The sequence below is a fragment of the Aquarana catesbeiana genome, linkage group LG06 (genome assembly GCF_042186555.1).
Source record: "Aquarana catesbeiana isolate 2022-GZ linkage group LG06, ASM4218655v1, whole genome shotgun sequence".
Lineage (NCBI taxonomy): Eukaryota > Metazoa > Chordata > Amphibia > Anura > Ranidae > Aquarana > Aquarana catesbeiana.
The window spans coordinates 650,505-669,794 of NC_133329.1; the positions used below are offsets into that span (position 1 = coordinate 650,505).

At 48.9% G+C, this 19,290-nt stretch overlaps 1 protein-coding gene across 4 annotated transcripts in view; it reads left to right on the top strand.

The window, feature by feature from the left end:
• Positions 1-19,290, top strand: part of STK36 (serine/threonine kinase 36) — a 76,718-nt gene that overhangs the window by 23,249 nt on the left and 34,179 nt on the right. For 2 of the 4 annotated variants that reach the window (XM_073635258.1, XM_073635259.1), the window contains 8 exons: positions 11,302-11,551; positions 11,629-11,722; positions 12,090-12,274; positions 17,880-17,956; positions 18,040-18,130; positions 18,216-18,353; positions 18,871-19,038; positions 19,117-19,202. In XM_073635258.1, coding sequence (XP_073491359.1) covers positions 11,302-11,551; positions 11,629-11,722; positions 12,090-12,274; positions 17,880-17,956; positions 18,040-18,130; positions 18,216-18,353; positions 18,871-19,038; positions 19,117-19,202 — 1,089 coding nt within the window. Of the gene's footprint in view, positions 1-112; positions 284-11,301; positions 11,552-11,628; positions 11,723-12,089; positions 12,275-17,879; positions 17,957-18,039; positions 18,131-18,215; positions 18,354-18,870; positions 19,039-19,116; positions 19,203-19,290 lie in introns of those variants that run through there. The other 2 variants (XM_073635261.1, XM_073635260.1) reach the window with 2 other exon arrangements.

Genomic DNA, 19,290 nt, shown 5'->3' on the forward strand with positions numbered 1-19,290 from the left:
CTGCCCCCTGTGCATTCCCCTCTGTGCTCCCCTTTGTATGCCCCCCCCTTCTATGCGCCTTCCTTGCTCCCCTCTGTGTCCTCCCCTCTGTGCTCCCTCCTCTGTGTGCTCCCTCCTCTGTGCCCTCCTCTGTGTGCTGCCCTCTCGTGCACCAGATCCTTTAATAGCGTCTCGTAGGAGAGACTAAACACGACAGATGACCGTGGGTGGTGACGTCATTTTCTGGCCGGTGAGATTCAAGTTGTTGGTTACGGTTTTTATACTTGTCACAGCGTTCTAACATGTGAGTGGATATTTATGTGTTTTTATAGATAATAAACAGATTTGCGCTATATAAGGGGGGTTGTGCAGACTGGGAGGCTACACAGTGCTCTGGACGGTGGTATGAGGGGGGAGGCCTGTAATGTACACAGTGCTCTGGACGGTGGTATGAGGGGGGAGGCCTGTAATGTACACATTGCTCTGGACGGTGGTATGAGGGGGGAGGCCTGTAATGTACACAGTGCTCTGGATGGTTGTATGAGGGGAGGTCTGTAATGTACACAGTGCTCTGGACGGGTGGTATGAGGGGAGGCCTGCAATGTACACAGTGCTCTGGACGGTGGTATGAGGGGAGGCCTGTAATGTACACAGTGCTCTGGACGGTGGTATGAGGGGGGAGGCCTGTAATGTACACAGTGCTCTGGACGGTGGTATGAGGGGAGGCCTGTAATGTACACAGTGCTCTGGACGGGTGGTATGAGGGGAGGCCTGCAATGTACACAGTGCTCTGGACGGTGGTATGAGGGGAGGCCTGTAATGTACACAGTGCTCTGGACGGTGGTATGAGGGGAGGCCTGTAATGTACACAGTGCTCTGGACGGGTTGTATGAGGGAAGGCCTGCAATGTACACAGTGCTCTGGACGGTGGTATGAGGGGAGGCCTGTAATGTACACAGTGCTCTGGACGGGGAGGCCTGTAATGTACACAGTGCTCTGGACGGGGAGGCCTGTAATGTACACAGTGCTCTGGACGGGGAGGCCTGTAATGTACACAGTGCTCTGGATGGTGATATGAGGGGAGGCCTGTAAAGTACATAGTGCTCTGGACGGTGGTATGAGGGGAGGTCTGTAATGTACACAGTGCTCTGGACGGGTGGTATGAGGGGAGGCCTGCAATGTACACAGTGCTCTGGACGGTGGTATGAGGGGAGGCCTGTAATGTACACAGTGCTCTGGACGGTGGTATGAGGGGAGGCCTGTAATGTACACAGTGCTCTGGACGGGTGGTATGAGGGAAGGCCTGCAATGTACACAGTGCTCTGGACGGTGGTATGAGGGGAGGCCTGTAATGTACACAGTGCTCTGGACGGGGAGGCCTGTAATGTACACAGTGCTCTGGACGGGGAGGCCTGTAATGTACACAGTGCTCTGGACGGTGGTATGAGGGGGGAGGCCTGTAATGTACATAGTGCTCTGGACGGTGGTATGAGGGGAGGCCTGTAATGTACACAGTGCTCTGGACGGGTGGTATGAGGGGAGGCCTGCAATGTACACAGTGCTCTGGACGGTGGTATGAGGGGAGGCCTGTAATGTACACAGTGCTCTGGACGGTGGTATGAGGGGAGGCCTGTAATGTACACAGTGCTCTGGACGGGTTGTATGAGGGAAGGCCTGCAATGTACACAGTGCTCTGGACGGTGGTATGAGGGGAGGCCTGTAATGTACACAGTGCTCTGGACGGGGAGGCCTGTAATGTACACAGTGCTCTGGACGGGGAGGCCTGTAATGTACACAGTGCTCTGGACGGGGAGGCCTGTAATGTACACAGTGCTCTGGATGGTGATATGAGGGGAGGCCTGTAAAGTACATAGTGCTCTGGACGGTGGTATGAGGGGAGGTCTGTAATGTACACAGTGCTCTGGACGGGTGGTATGAGGGGAGGCCTGCAATGTACACAGTGCTCTGGACGGTGGTATGAGGGGAGGCCTGTAATGTACACAGTGCTCTGGACGGTGGTATGAGGGGAGGCCTGTAATGTACACAGTGCTCTGGACGGGTGGTATGAGGGAAGGCCTGCAATGTACACAGTGCTCTGGACGGTGGTATGAGGGGAGGCCTGTAATGTACACAGTGCTCTGGACGGGGAGGCCTGTAATGTACACAGTGCTCTGGACGGGGAGGCCTGTAATGTACACAGTGCTCTGGATGGTGATATGAGGGGAGGCCTGTAAAGTACATAGTGCTCTGGACGGTGGTATGAGGGGAGGTCTGTAATGTACACAGTGCTCTGGACGGTGGTAAGAAGTATCTTTTATGAGTGCATCCCGAGGACAACCCACTCCACAGTTTGAGGTACAGCCCAAGTACTACAGAGCCCAGCCATCTATATAAGCGTTTATGACTTCTGTCATGGGAGTCTATATTATCTGGTGAGTGAGAGGGGAGCACACACGGGGGGGGAGCACACACGGGGGGGGGGGGGGTGGGCACACACAGGGGGGCAGACACGGGGGGGGGGGGGGGAAGCACACATGGGGGGGCAGACACGGGGGGAGCACACACGGGGGGGGGGCGGGCACACAGGGGGGGGGAGCACACACGGGGGGGGGGGGGGGCGCACACAGCAATCTGTTTTTCATCACTTGATACAATGAAAACCTGAAACTGCACTTTACAGATTGTGAAGCCTATGAATTTTATATGGATTTGTGAACTCTTCATGGACTTTATTTCAATTATCGTATTGATTATTTATGCAGAATTGTTTATTGTGTGTTGGCACAATTAGTATCGGTAGCGCTCTTACATTGACTTCCACATTTTAAAAGCACAATCGCCTTTTGAGAGCGGCAACCAATTAATTTCAGTTTATTTGCATATTTTACTTCTCTATTAGCACAGGAGTGTATACTTGTGGATTATTCACATTTTATAATTTATTGCTATACTGTATATAATAAATTTACTTTGCTGTGCTGACAATTTTTTTAATAGTTACGTTTTTATTCATCTCCAAAGGAGAAAAGTTTCAGTACAAAGATAAAAAAGACGTACATTCACAAATATATATATATATAAATGTACATATACCTATACATAGAAATATAAAAGGGGCACAATAAGAGAGGATTATATAAAAGAGGCAAAGAAGAACCATTTCCAGAAGGAAAGTGACAATCTAAGTTAAATAGTCTCAAGTATTACATCAAAAAGCAAGGCACATCAGTTCAGATCTTAGTTGCAAGTATTCATATCACTACAAAGTTGTATTTTAGGAGCAATACCTCCTCCTCAAAGCAAAAAAAAAAAAAAAAGGGGGGGGGGGAGAGGTATATTTTAGTGGTAATTTTAAGTGTATTCTAAATATTTCTTAATCGATCTAGTGGTGTATAAGTTCAGCGATTTCTCCTGGGGGGATCCGCATCAGAGGCCATCACCTAGACACCCATGGACCCCAAATTTTTTCAAACTTTTTGGGACACTTCCGGCTCATAAATGTGAGCTTATATAGAGGGAGGGTCTTATCAATGAGTGTTTTCCACTGTCCCACTGTTGGGGGATCTGTCTGTTTCCATTTAAATAGAATGTTTTTCCTTGTATAGAATAGAGCATAGAAAACGAATAGCCTCTTATGGGTGTTCGCGATGAGGGTATCACAGATCCCCAGGAGAAGGACCCGGGGATCCAGTGTAAGTGTCAGGTTCCCAATTAAGTTGATGTATTGCACCACCTCCCTCCAGTACTGTTGAAGAAGGGGGCACGACCACACCACATGTAAGAAAGTACCTATATCCGTATTGCATTTTGGGCACCTATCAGAGTGAGAGGGATATATTTTAGCAAGCCGTTGGGGTGTGTAGTATGCCTGGTGAAGGAATTTTACCTGGATGTACCTGTCCCTGGCGGATATCATCAAAGGAATATATTGTTGGACTCCCTCTTCCCAATCGTCATCCGTCAGGGAGGGCACAGCCAGCTTCCATTTGTTAAATAGCCTAGTCCCCTGGTTATCAGTTCCCAGGGACACCCGGAGATACAAAGAGGAAAGGACACGGTCCACATGCTTGGAAATAAGGAAGCGCTCCACCATATGTGATTGTAGTTGAATTTCTGAAGGGAATTGAGCCTGAGTTGCGTGTCTCAGTTGCAAATAGCGGAAAAACATTTTAGTAGGGAGTTGGAAGGTATTACGCAGTTCGTCAAATGTAAGAAGTTTACCCTCTGGCATTATATGCTGTAAGATTTTAATTTCATATTTAGCCCAGACTGATGGGTCTGGGATCATTAAAAGATGTGGTAGTTTAGGGTTACCCCAGAGTGGTGTATAGGGTGAATAAGTTTGTGGTGGGTTGAGCTTAGCTGTCAGCTGTTCCCAAATTTTGGCGGTCGTGCGCATGGGGATGGTCATATTGCCTTGTGCTTTTGGACCCCTGAATACCAGGTTGCTCAATGCTGAATATGACCCCAATATGGCTGCTTCTAAATTGACCGCTGGGTTATGTTGTGACTGAACAAACCACCAGCGCACCGTCACCAGCACCGCTGCCCAATAATATTTCCTGAAGCACGGCAATGCCAGCCCACCCGCAGATAGGGGAAGCTGCAGGCCCGTTTTGGCAACCCTGGGGGTCCGTCCCACCCAAATGAAATTAGTAATCACCCGATCTAGTTGCTTAAAAAATGATTCAGGGATAGGTACTGGAGTGTTTCTAAATACATACAGGAATTTGGGGAGGAATATCATTTTGAGCAGGTTTATCCTACCCACCGGTGTCAGGGGAAGGGACTTCCATGTTAAGCAGCGTCTTATTAGTTGCTGTAGAATGGGGTATACATTATCTGTCATATAACAAGAGAGATCCCTTTGTATTTCAATGCCTAGATACCGAAACTTAGTGACCGTTTGCAGGGGTATATGGTGGGGGGGGGGAGTAGGGGCGGCTGGGAGATCGGGAAAAGCATGGATTTATTCCAGTTTATGCGTATACCTGAGAAGGAGCCAAATAAGTCTATGATCCTTAGGGTCTCCTCGAGGGAGTGGGAAGCATCTGGGAGATAAAGAAGAGCGTCATCCGCATTGAGGGAGATCTGTTCCCGTAGAGGGCCCACCTCCATCCCCCCTGCAGCTACGGAGGACCTAATAAGGATAGCAAGAGGTTCAACAGCTAGGGCAAACAAACCCGGGGATAACGGACATCCCTGTCTAGTACCCCTTTGTAATTTGAAGGGGGGTGAGAGGGACCCATTGGTTCTGACTCTGGCAGTGGGGTTAGCATACATCCGTTTTATCCAAGAGATAAACCTAGGCCCAATATTAAATTTTTCCAAGACATGCCAAAGATATTCCCATTCGACTGAGTCGAACGCCTTTTCGGCGTCTAGGGAGGCCACTACTCCGGGGGTACCTCTGGCAAGGGCGTGGGATATATTTGTATACAATCGTCGCAAATTGATGTCTGTTCCCTTACCTGGCATGAAACCCGTCTGGTCTCCATGAACCAGAGTAAGGATAACAGTATTAAGCCGATTCGCTAGAATTTTTGTGATGATCTTAGCGTCGACGTTTAATAGCGAAATGGGCCGGTATGACTCGCATAGCTCGGGGTCCTTGCGGGGCTTAGGTATTACAACAATCACCGCCTCTGACATTGATGGAGGAAGGTTTTGACCCTCCAGCATAGACAGAAGAAGTTCATGAAACTGAGGGGCCAATGACTCACTATTAGTTTTATAAAACTCGGCCGGTAAACCGTCTGGGCCTGGGGACTTTGCAGATTGTAGTGAAGAGATTGCCGTCTGTACTTCTTTGAGGGTAATAGGTGCATCTAATTTAGTTTTATTTTCCTCCGAGAGGACTGGAAACTCTATTTGACCTAGGAAGTGTTGCAGGGTATCTAGGGTGTAGTCAGTTTTGGATGTATATAAGTGTTCATAAAATTGTGCGAATCTGGCATTGATCTTAGCGGGATCCGCCAAAAGGTTCCCCATGTCATCTTTAATGTTGGCAATGTGTGCTATGGTGGAGCGCTCCTTGGCCAGCCACGCCAGCAGCCTCCCCGATCTCTCACCCTGTTCGAATATTCTCTGGGACTGTGAGAGCAGTAGCTTGCGGGTCGCAGTTGCTCGCAACAACGCAATCTCACGGTGGAGAGCCTGAAGCGTGGTATAAGTTCCCGTGTCTTTGGTGGTCACATAGCTGGATTCCAAACTCTGAGCCCGTCCCTCAGCCTCCTCCAGTGCGAGCCTATTGAGTTTCCTAACTTTATTTATAACCATGCGGTACTGACCTCGTGTATATGCCTTAAAGGCATCCCACACCATTGCAGGGGAGGCCGTTGCTTTATTTTGTAACCAAAATGTATTCATCTCTCCCTCTATCTCAGGGGCAACACCCTCATCCGTTATCCAAAAACCCGAGACCCGCCACAGGCCGGAGCCCGTTGGCGAGTCCGTGTTTAGTTGCAAAAGGAGGGGAGCGTGGTCAGAAATACCACGCGGCAGAATCTTAACCTCCTGGACACGGGAGAGAATGGGTCCCCCAGCATAGAACAGATCAATTCTTGAGAAGGAGGCATACGTGGCAGAGTGACAAGTATATTGCCTATCCCTGGGGTGACGCCATCTCCACACATCACTAAGGCCATATCCCTCCGCCCATCTCTTCAGTGGAGAGTCAGAAGCTCCATCGTCACCCAGCCTATCCATACTGGGGTCCGGTGGCATATTAAAGTCTCCAGCCAGAAGAATGGCTGCAGCCGGGTATTGAGCCAATATAGGGGTCAGTTTATGTAAAATCGCCATTGAGGCTGGGGGTGGAATATATAAACCCACTATTACCATCTCAATCCTGTCGCACATGGCATGTACGAGCACATATCTCCCCTCGGGATCTAGGTGGAGATCAAGCAGTGTAAAGGGCAGTGATTTATGGATCAGGACGCTGACTCCTCTAGAATAGGTAGAGTATGTAGAATGATAATATGAACCCACCCAGGGCTTTTTTAGAGCCAGCGTCCTGCTCCCCGTTAAGTGAGTCTCCTGCAAAATGCAGATATGGGGGTTGTATTTTTTTACGTAAGTAAAAACCAAGGAGCGTTTTATCTTAGAATTTAGGCCCCGTACATTCCAGGACATAACATTAAGGAGATTCATTCTGGTGCCCTGATACATGTGCCACAGGATTGGTACAGCATACGCTCCATACAGAGCTCCCATGATAATATAATACTCTTAGTGAGATACACATTTGTGATAATACAGTGAACCGAATAACCCTCCCTCTCTAGTATTAGCAGATTAATACTGCATGTCTTGCCTTGAGTAGAGCACTGATTGTACAATCTGGAGCAGATAAGTGCCAAATGTATAACAGGTAAAAGTAAAATAACATAACATAAAACTGATCTGGGGTGAGAACCCCAGCACCAACCTTTCCCCCCCTCCCCCCCCCCCCCCGCACCACCCCCCAAACTTCGGGATGCTCGTTCCCCAAAACTAATTGTGGCAACTACCCATGGGGCTCGTGAACAGTGAGCCATTGGAGCGACTTAGTCTGTGTTCATAAAGAGCAGCCAACAAGACCCAAAATACCCGGATAAACGATCCCAGCATATTAAACTGTCTCCCAAAAGTCTGGGGGTACTATTCTTAAATTGAAACACGTTGCAAACTGAAGATTCCGGTCCCCTCACCATATATTTAAGCACGATCACAAACAATTCTTCATCTCTTTTTGCGTAAATGTTCTGTAACTAGTAGGCATATATACTCACAGAACCGGATCTTAGGGAGAATATAGAAGTGACTTATTCTGATCTAGTTGGACAAGTCGAGGTAAAGGGTTCGGGCTTGTAGTGAAGTCAGCAGATGAAGGTGATCTTTGTTGCAGTAAAACATATGTTATAAGGGGATTTAGTAAGAGCGATCGGATCAGCCTCGTGGTACTGTTTCAAGCCACCTGGATGCTTCTTCTGGAGATGTAAAAAACCGCACTGACTCTCCATCCTGCACTCTCAGACGGGCGGGAAATAGCATACTGTATTTGATCTTGCGATTGCGGAGATCCAATTTGATCTGATCAAACGATCTTCTTGCCTTTTGTGTATCGATGGAGAAATCTGGGAAGATCATGAGTCTCGCTCCCTCATGGCGAAGCACCTCGATCTTTCTCGCCTCCCGCAAAACCAGATCTCGATCCCGAAAATTGAGGAGTTTCAGAATAAATGTGCGTGGAGGAGCTCCCGGGGGCCCCCGGGTAGCAGGCATTCTATGTGCCCTCTCCACCACAAAGACATCAGAGAACTTGGCATCTGGAAGAAGGGTGCACAGCAAGCGTTCAGTAAACGTTGTGCTGACAATTTTAGAACTTTTACACAAATCTTTGTATATCCCAATCTGACTATTTATGGTGTTTGTATGTGAATAGTAATACATCTACATTGATTTTCTATGTCCTCAGTCTAGACACCAATCTTATGTGTTTTTTAAAGATTTCTATTTGGCAAAACAATTTGGAATAATGAAGTCAGTTATCAATTATTCTTGAAGGTGCGCTGTCTCGGTACACACAAAAACGTTTGCAAACTTTCAGTATACGCTACGACATTTGCTAATAAAACACCTCATATCACCCTATTGGGTGGAGATAGTGGTGACGTGAGGATGCGCAGTCTGCAATGACACTATCCTGTGTGCTTTTAACCAAGAAATTTCTCTGAGTGCAATTCCTTTTTTATTAAGTTTGTAATGGTCGTGCATGTGACAGACTCACCCGGGACAGAGGCTTTTGGAGGGGACTGAATGTGAGCCTCTTGCCTACAGATTATGGGCCCTGGCATTTGGGGTACCCTTGAGGTGTTGTTACTTTGGCTTCAGGTCCATGTCCCCCCCAAGACACACAGACTCAGGGAACCCTTTATATGCCATATGGGAAATGGTGACTGGGAGGGTATGTCTTGGATTGCTTAAAATGGGACAGTAATATTTATATCCTCAATATCTCCCAGGATATATGTAAAGACTATTATTGGTTTGTTTGATTCTGAACTCAACATGTTAATTGAGTGAGCTGATCACATTGGCCTCCAGGACTGGCTAGGAGACGAACAGTCTACTCCTACTATAGTTTGTTGCCTACTAGGCTGAGGAGGGGGGAGATAACTGTTTGTATTGTTAATTATAATTGGCTCCTGCTATTGTGAGAAAATGTCCTGGTTGTGGTTGTACTTATGATAATGTATAATGTACTGTGTGAAGCTCGGTGACAACAAGTCTGACCTGTAGTGAAATCCTGACGGGCACAGAGTCACATCGGCTGCTTAAAGGGATTAGTTAATTAGCTCATGTTAATTTGTTACAGATGTATTGTTAGAGTAATATGAGCAGGAGGGGGGAACCTCATCTTCTACTGTATATAAGACTGTATTCTGGTTCTAATAAATGAGTCCATGTTTGCATCTAAGCAAGTCTCGTCTTGTTTTATGCTTGGGAGCGGTTGGAATATCTGATATCTGTATCCAGACTGGGAGGAAGTGGTATACTGACGGAAGCACTCAAGTGGAGTGTGGAACGTTCCCTGACAATGCACTATGGGTCCCCCTTTGTGATTTCATTACCCTGTGGAGCGGGATCCTGTGACCGGGTGGAAGAGCTGAGAGGAGGCTGTGTGAAGTGGGGTCCTGTGACCGGGTGGAAGTGCTGAGAGGAGGCTGTGTGGAGCGGGGTCCTGTGACCGGGTGGAAGTGCTGAGAGGAGGCAGTGTGGAGCGGGGTCCTGTGACCGGGTGGAAGTGCTGAGAGGTGGCTGCGTGGAGCGGGGTCCTGTGACCGGGTGGAAGTGCTGAGAGGAGGCTGCGTGGAGCGGGGTCCTGTGACCGGGTGGAAGTGCTGAGAGGAGGCTGCGTGGAGCGGGGTCCTGTGACCTGGTGGAAGTGCTGAGAGGAGGCTGTGTGGAGCGGGGTCCTGTGACCTGGTGGAAGTGCTGAGAGGAGGCTGCGTGGAACGGGGTCCTGTGACCTGGTGGAAGTGCTGAGAGGAGGCTGCGTGGAGCGGGGTCCTGTGACCGGGTGGAAGTGCTGAGAAGAGGCTGTGTGGAGCGGGGTCCTGTGACCGGGTGGAAGTTCTGAGAGGAGGCTGTGTGGAGCGGGGTCCTGTGACCGGGTGGAAGTGCTGAGAGGAGGCTGTGTGGAGCGGGGTCCTGTGACCGGGTGGAAGTGCTGAGAGGAGGCTGTGTGGAGCGGGGTCCTGTGACCGGGTGGAAGTGATGTATTGAATATTGAAGACACTTGATTTTTTATTGTTTCACTTGTATATATCTCTTTTGCTGGTGAACAGCGGACTTTTATGAATAATATTTTGGTTGTTTCAGTTTTTTGTATCGTGATATAAGACGTGTGTTGCTCGTGCACCTCACATATGTTGCAGGGGGCTCACCCTGGGGTGTCTTATTAGCAAGTGTCACTTTAGTGTATACTGAGAGTTTGCAGATGTCCTTCACTTTTTGTGTACGGAGACGGCGCCCCTTTTCTTTCCTGGTATTCAGGGGTTTTTAGGTGACTAACATCCACAATGAGAATTTTTATATTGGGACACAGTTGTTCGATCTATTTTAGCTGACTTAGTTAATCGTTTAGGCATTCCCTGACATTTATAATCGAATTTGAATTGCTCTTCTGAAACCGTTTATTTTTTGTTTGTTTGTTTTTTTTTTTTGTCATGTGATTGGCACAGCACCAATCAGGGCTGGCCAGACACAGAATCGCACTATAGAGAGCATACATCAGTAATAGAAGCCCCTCCCCTGAGGATCTTTCCCTGCATATGCCAAAGAACAGGAATAAGTCATGTGACCACACAACAGCGCTGCCGAAATGAGGGACTTCTTTCAGGGATTTAAAAAACAAAATCCAGTGTCATGAGATATGAGGATTTATGTGAATGATTTCTGGAAATGTCTCTTCTCTCGGTTTAGTATCACTTTAAAAGTGAAGAACGGCGAAGTGTGTGTTTGTTTTTTCTGTACTTCTCCTGAGGATCACAGGTGACCCGTCACAGAACTGGTCCAGGCTCAGAAAACAACCTGACCATACCCAAAAACCTGGACTGACAGTTGGCTCCACCTCTCTGCCAGCTGCCGACAGCCTTAACCCGCTGCTCCCGCCTCCTCCGCAGCCCGACGCTCCAGTAAGCGCTGGAGGGGCAGAGACAATCCCCACTCTCTACAGACTGAGGACCAAGAACTGAGTGACCAGCGGCGTACATGTGTCAGGGTGTTCTATGTATACAGACCCCCCCCATGATCCAGTGTCTCTTCGTTGTACAGGTTTGCCCGGGAGCTGAGTCTGGACACCCTCATGGTGCGCTCCATTAAGGGGACCCCGTTGTACATGTCACCAGAGCTGGTCCTAGAACGTCCATACGACCATCGCTCCGACCTCTGGGCACTGGGCTGTATTGTCTATGAGTTATTGGTGGGCACCCCTCCCTTCTATACACACAGCATCTTCCAGCTGGTCAGTATCATCACCCAGCAGCCAGTGCAATGGCCAAAGGAGGTCTCAGCGGAACTGAAGGTAAGGCTGTGTGACAAATGAGTGAATCTGGAGTGAATCCGGCAATAATGACTTAATGGTTTCTATGATTCCTCCAGGATTTCCTCCAAGGTCTCCTAACAAAGGACCCGGCTCTGCGACTGTCCTGGCCAACGCTGCTGAGACATCCCTTCATTAAAGACAAAGTGATGGGTGAGATCTTCATCAATATCCTTTATCAGATCCTGAGAGGAGACCTCCAGGGGTGGGACTGTACACCTCCAACTGTATTCTATACCCCCTTCCCCCGCAGATGACCCTTGTCTGTGGGCGGTGCTATGGATGGGCTGGTACTCTGGGGGTGGGACTGTATGCCCCTAACTGTATTTTATACCCCTCCCCTACTGATGACTCTTGGCTGGGGGGTGGGACTGTATATCACAACTATTTTATACCCCTCCCCTACAATTGACACCTGTCTGAGGGCGTTGCTTTGGGCAGACTGTACGTTGGGGGTGGGGACATTAGTTGGATTTCGTAGATCTAATGTTACTACTCTGTGATTTGTCTGTTTTTCCAGTATTGGAGGACGGCACTGCTGGAAGTCCATTCACCTCTCCACTGACTGATGAGCAGCAGCAGCTCCGTGACAGACTGTGTGAGAGCGCCGGGCAGGCCAGCGCACATTCCCGCATCCTCAGCAAAGCAAGACAACGTGTGGCCAAGAGAAAGGAGAGGGCAACGGGGAAAGCGGCCACCAACCAGGTGACTCTGACAAACATTACACCTGATTTTATGTGTTCCTGGACTTCTCCTTCGGTCTGTACCCTCACACCAGCTCCACCCTCGGTCTGTACCTTCACACCAGCACCACCCTCGGTCTGTACCCTCACACCAGCTCCACCCTCGGTCTGTACCCTCACACCAGCTCCACCCTCGGTCTGTACCCTCACACCAGCTCCACCCTCGGTCTGTACCCTCACACCAGCTCCACCCTCGGTCTGTACCCTCACACCAGCTCCACCCTCGGTCTGTACCCTCACACCAGCACCACCCTCGGTCTGTACCCTCACTCCAGCGTCTGTACCCTCGGTCTGTACCCTCTCTCCAGCTCCTCCCTCGGTCTGTACCCTCTCTCCAGCTCCACCCTCGGTCTGTACCCTCTCTCCAGCGCCACCCTCGGTCTGTACCCTCTCTCCAGCGCCACCCTCGGTCTGTACCCTCTCTCCAGCGCCACCCTCGGTCTGTACCCTCTCTCCAGCGCCACCCTCGGTCTGTACCCTCTCTCCAGCGCCACCCTCGGTCTGTACCCTCTCTCCAGCGCCACCCTCGGTCTGTACCCTCTCTCCAGCGCCACCCTCGGTCTGTACCCTCTCTCCAGCGCCACCCTCGGTCTGTACCCTCTCTCCAGCGCCACCCTCGGTCTGTACCCTCTCTCCAGCGCCACCCTCGGTCTGTACCCTCTCTCCAGCGCCACCCTCGGTCTGTACCTTCTCTCCAGCGCCACCCTCGGTCTGTACCCTCACACCAGCTCCAGAGGGATAGGGGCATCTCTGAATCTGTGATTCCTATGATGCTATTTACCATGAAGTCTACTGACCACAAGGTCTATCGTTGGACTTCCCTGTATGTGAGTCTTGGGGCTTTCACTCTAAGATTCCCCGAGGGACAAGTTCCCAGCTTCCTGCAGCTGCATTATCCTGGGCTGGGATTCTGTTCTGTCTCTGGCCTCTCACTCATTGGTTAGGATCTTTGTAAAGGGCAGTCAAGCTTGTAGTTCCTCTCATATGTTCCCATGTGACTCTCTGTAGGATCTGAATCTGGATCTCTATGTACTGCATAAACTGCCATTGGAACCCCTTAGAGACTTTCCTTTCTCTGCTCTCACACACAAGCTGGCTTTCCTTGTAACCACTGCATGGCGATTTTCTGAGCTGGTGGCCCTATCCTGGAAAGAAGCCTTTCTGGATTTGCATCCGAGCAAGGAGGTGATGAGATGTACATCTTACTGCAGAAGGCCTTTCACTTCAACCAGGACATTGTTCTTCTGTCCAGCTCTAGTTCACCAAAAGGAAATTTCCTACCATTGTCTAGATGTTGCTCGGGCTGTGACAGTGTACCATTGTCCTGGATGTTGCTCGAGTCCATCTCTCAGCTTCTGCTTCTTTCAGGAAGACTGGTTCCTTTTTGTCATTCTTGATGGAGCCCAGAAGGTTTCTCCACCTTCCCATTCCACAATCTGTAGGTGGCTCAGGTGGACCATCATTCAGGCTTATTGTCACAAGGATCGATTCCATCCTCTCCTGTCCATGTGCACCCTATTAGATCTGTGAGTGCTTCTTGGGCTTTTCGGCATCAAGAAACGGTTTCCCAGATTTTGGGGTAAGGTCCTTCAGGTGGACCCCTAAGACTACAGGCAGTCCCCATTCCTTTGCTGTGTTGCTGACCCCTCAGTTAAACAGCTTTTGGACAACTTGAATGGTAAAGACTTCAACCGATGAGACAAAGTAGGGTGTCTGTAATATGCTTTGTTAGGAGCCCATTGAGGGACACGGGCTTCTCTCCCCTGGCGTTGTGAATATGTTCTCAGCAATGTTTGCTACAAAGCTGAGGCAGTAGGAGGGGTTTATCCTTGGCTAGCCTACAGCTGTTTTTGCCAGTCTCCAATCCTCCTGTAGGTGGCAGTGGAACCCAATGGTGAACCGCTTCCGATGTCTCTCAATGGATGCCAAGGAAAGCATTTTGGTGAGTACAGAAATTCTGCAGTCCTTATCTTACAACCATCACTTATATGACTGGAGTGTCAGGATAACTCAGGAGCGCCTTCAAATATCTTCCCCAAAGCAGGGCCTCTCTGCTAGCCATGTGCTTCTGCTAGGAATGCCTTTGGCTGGATCCTCTTCATGTCTAACTCTAGTAATAAAATGACAATTCACAGGCATGTTACCTGCAGAAGAATCCAGATATTCCTGCCGTAGGTTCTCTTTGCTGTGACCCTTTCCCCAATAGATATATTCCTGATGGCTCTCGGCCATGTGACCTCTGCTGGGCGGCTCTGTCTTAGGCCCACCCTTTGCAGCTATAACAGCTCCAACTCTTCTGGGAAGGCTGTCCACAATGTTTAGGAGTTTGTCCATGGGGATGTTTGACCATTCTTCCAGAAGAGCATTTGTGAGGTCAGGCACTGATGTTAGAGGAGAAGGCCTGGCTCACAGTCTCCACTCTAATTCATCCCAAAGGTGCTCTATCGGGTTGAGGTCAGGACTCTGTGCAGGCCAATCAAGTTGCTCCACCCCAAACTTGCTCATCCATGTCTTTATGGACCTTGCTTTGTGCACTGGCGTGCAGTCATGTTGGAACAGGAAGGGGCCGTCCCCAAACTGTTCCCACAAAGTTGGGAGCATGAAATTTGTCTAAACCCATACATTGTCACCAGGAGATCCCTCCCCCCACTTCAGACTTTATCAGTTGTATTGGCTGAATTGAAATAGATTTGGTTAGAGTGCTTCTCCACTATAACCGTATCCATCACTTCTCCATCCGCGTCTTCACTATAAGACTAGTGCCATTCTACGTCTCCTCTTATACCAGCTCTACCCAATATCTCCATCCCGACACCAGCTTCATCACGTCTCCATCCGCGTCTTCACTAGAGACCATGGGACCAGACCCACCCTGTATCTCTACCTAGCTTCATCACTTCTCCATCCACGTCTTCCCAAGAGACCATAGGACCAGACCCACCCTGTATCTTCACCCAGCTTCATCACTTTTCCATCCACGTCTTCCCTAGAGACCATAGGACCAGACCCACCCTGTATCTTCACCCAGCTTCATCCCTTCTCCATCCACGTCTTCCCTAGAGACCATAGGACCAGACCTACCCTGTATCTTCACCCAGCTTCATCACTTCTCCATCCGCGTCTTCACTAGAGACCATAGGACCAGACCTACCCTGTATCTTCACCCAGCTTCATCACTTCTCCATCCTCGTCTTCCCTAGAGACTATAGGACCAGACCTACCCTGTATCTTCACCCAGCTTCATCACTTCTCTATCCACGTCTTCCCTAGAGACCATAGGACCAGACCTACCCTGTATCTTCACCCAGCTTCATCACTTCTCCATCCTCGTCTTCACTAGAGACCATAGGACCAGACCTACCTTGTATCTCTACCTAGCTTCATCACTTCTCCATCCACGTCTTCCCTAGAGACCTTAGGACCAGACCTACCCTGTATCTTCACCCAGCTTCATCACTTCTCCATCCACGTCTTCCCTAGAAACCATAGGACCAGACCTACCCTGTATCTTCACCCAGCTTCATCACTTCTCCATCCTCGTCTTCACTAGAGACTATAGGACCAGACCTACCCTGTATCTTCACCCAGCTTCATCACTTCTCTATCCACGTCTTCACTAGAGACCATAGGACCAGACCTACCCTGTATCTTCACTAGAGGTCGACCGATATAGCGACCGATATTTGGCTTTTTTTACTTAATCGGCATCTGCCGATTGTGCTGATAAAAAAAGCCGATTATAACTTCAGCGGGACTTGCAAATGACTTCTGTAATAGAAGTCAATTGCAAGTTGTCTGAAGGTTTCTTCTCTCCCCCTCTGGGCAGCCAAGTCTGATAAGAAGATACATTTGTATCTCTTCAGGTTCTTTTATCAATGAGCTGAACTCTGTGTGTAGAAGTTCTCAGTTTAACCATTTAAAGACTAAATCTTTTTTGACATTTGTTGCTTACAAGTAAAAATTCTGTATTTTCTGCTAGAAAATCACTTGGAACCCCCAAATATTATATATATTTTTTTTAGCAGAGACCCTAGGGAATAAAATAGCGGCTGTTGCAATATTTTATGTCACACGGTATTTGCGCAGCGGTCTTTCAAATGCAATTTTTTAAAATAATATACACTAATTAAAACAAAAAAAAAAAATAAGCAGTAAAGTTAGCCCATTTTTTTTCGTCCAAAAGTTTTGGTTACCTGTTTTTGTGTATTTAATATTTAAGATATAGTTATTTTTTTTTAATCTAAATTATACATACAAGTGAACTGATTGGAGGTTTGTTTTGTTCAATAAATGTTTAAATGTAAAAAATTTTCTGTATCACTTATTACTTAAGGCTGCTTTCACACTGGAGCGGGCATGCGTTGACGGTAAAACGCTGTTAGTTTTAGCGGCGCTTTACCATCATTTTAGCGGCGCTATTCGGCTGCTAGCGGGGTGCTTATAACCCAGCTAGCGGCCGAGGAAGGGGTTAAATGCGCCCCTGAAGTGCTGCTGCCGAAACGCTTTGCAGCCGCTTCGGCAGTGGTGCGCATTCATTTCAATGGGCAGGAGTGGTGGAGGAGGGGTATACATCGCTCCAAAGACATCCTGCCAGCGCATCGCCTCAGTGTGAAAGCACTCAGGATATCACACGGAGACTGTAAGGAAGCCGTTTTACAGGCGCTATTTTTAGCCCAAAAGCGCCTAAAAAAACGCCCCAATGTGAAAGGGGTCTAACTGTTAGATTTTATGAGATGAAGGGGGAAAAAAAAAAGAAAAAAAAAAAAAAAAAAATCGGCCTAATATATCGGCCCAAATAAATCGGCATCACATATCGGCCATCGGCCACCGCGATTTCTAAATATCGGCATCGGCCAGAGAAAAACCCATATCGGTCGACCTCTAATCTTCACCCAGCTTCATCACTTCTCCATCCACGTCTTCCCTAGAGACTATAGGACCAGACCTACCCTGTATCTTCACCCAGCTTCATCCCTTCTCCATCCTCGTCTTCACTAGAGACCATAGGACCAGACCTACCCTGTATCTTCACCCAGCTTCATCACTTCTCCATCCAAGTCTTCCCTAGAGACTATAGGACCAGACCTACCCTGTATCTCTACCTAGCTTCATCACTTCTCCATCCTCGTCTTCCCTAGAGACTATAGGACCAGACCCACCCTGTATCTCTACCTAGCTTCATCACTTCTCCATCCTCGTCTACCCTAGAGACCATAGGACCAGACCCACCCTGTATGTCTACCCAGCTTCATCACTTCTCCATCCGCGTCTACCCTAGAGACCATAGGACCAGACCCACCCTGTATCTTCACCCAGCTTCATCCCTTCTCCATCCAAGTCTTCCCTAGAGACCATAGGACCAGACCCATGCTATATGTCTACCCAGCTCTTCACTATAAGACTAGTGCCATTCTATGTCTCCTCTTACACCAGCTCTACCCAATGGCTCCATCACTTTTCCATATGAGACCACCTTCACACCCTGCATGCCCACACACTGTGTTTCTCCCTCTTCCTCCTCCACCCCCCTTGCATTATCTCCCTGGATCATTGTGGTTTTGTTGTAGAGAGAAGCAGCACGTGGTGTCGGTGAGGAGTCGGAGGTTGGGCACACAGGAGTTGGGAGTCTCTCGGCGTTAGCTAGGTAAGTTCTCGGCTCTCTGTGGGTCAGAATTGTCTGTGTGTTGTGTGTACGCCTTTTCTGTATTCTTCTTCATGGTGTGTCAGGGGGAACCCCATATCTCAGGACTACGAGAGGGAATTTGGCCGGGACAAGAGGCAAACGCACAGCATTGAAGTGGTCCACCTGGAGAACGAGGTAGGAGGGGTCTGCAATCACGGTGTGGTAGGTGGGCTGTATATCTGTACATGTAATGGTGGAGACCTTGTGTCTGTGTATATAGGACAGCGACGATGAATGGTCTGCACTACTGGAAGCTACTGACCCGTCTGTGGCCCAGCTGAGTACCCCCTTCCTTCTCCTCCAGGACCCCAACTTCAGGAAGAAAGTCCATGGCCGGCTACGGGACTGCCATCCTCCGGTCAGTGTATTCCCCGACTCTGTTCCTTCATTACCCACAATGCTCCTGTACTATGACCCTTCATTACCCACAATGCTCCTGTATGATTACCCCACTTTACCTACAATGACCCCACAATGCCCCTGTACTATGACCCTTCATTACCCACAATGCTCCTGTATGATGAACCCACATACCCCACTTTACCTACAATGACCCCACAATGCCCCTGTACTATGACCCTTCATTACCCACAATGCTCCTGTATGATGAACCCACATACCCCACTTTACCTACAATGACCCCACAATGCCCCTGTACGATGACCCCACATTACCCACAATGCCTGTGTACGATGACCCCACATTACCTACAATGACCCCACAATGCTCGTGTACAATTACCCACAATGCCCCTGTACATTGACCCCACATTACCCACAGTGGTCCTGTACAATGATACTGTATATGCCAGAATTGTTCATCTTTCTTGTGTTCCTGGTGTCCATCCTCACAATGTGAATATGATGTGTGTCTAGGTGTCGCTGGAAGCTGTATCGCGCCTCCGCCCAGCTGTCCGTGTCATCTGTAACCTCCTCTCATCGACCTGTGACCCGGCCCTGCTCTCTGACCTCTGTGAGGAGCTACAGATCCCTCATTTCCTTCTGCAGCTGATCAGCCAATCGTTGAAGGAGGATGTGCGGCAGGTGATGTATAGTGTCCTGGGAGGCGGGACTATATAGTAGAAGGTTTCTGATTGGATTGTGTGTTGATTCTGGTTCCAGTGTTCGTGGACCTCGTCCTTCCTCTCGGATCTCTTCCTTCTTCTGAACTCCTACTACTGTTTCCGGAGTCATCCAGAGGCATCACGGTGAGTTCCGAGCCGCCCTTCACCCCGATACCCAACCATGAGAGCCATACAGGCCTTGTCTCTGTATGGAGAGCCTGTCCTAAGTTGG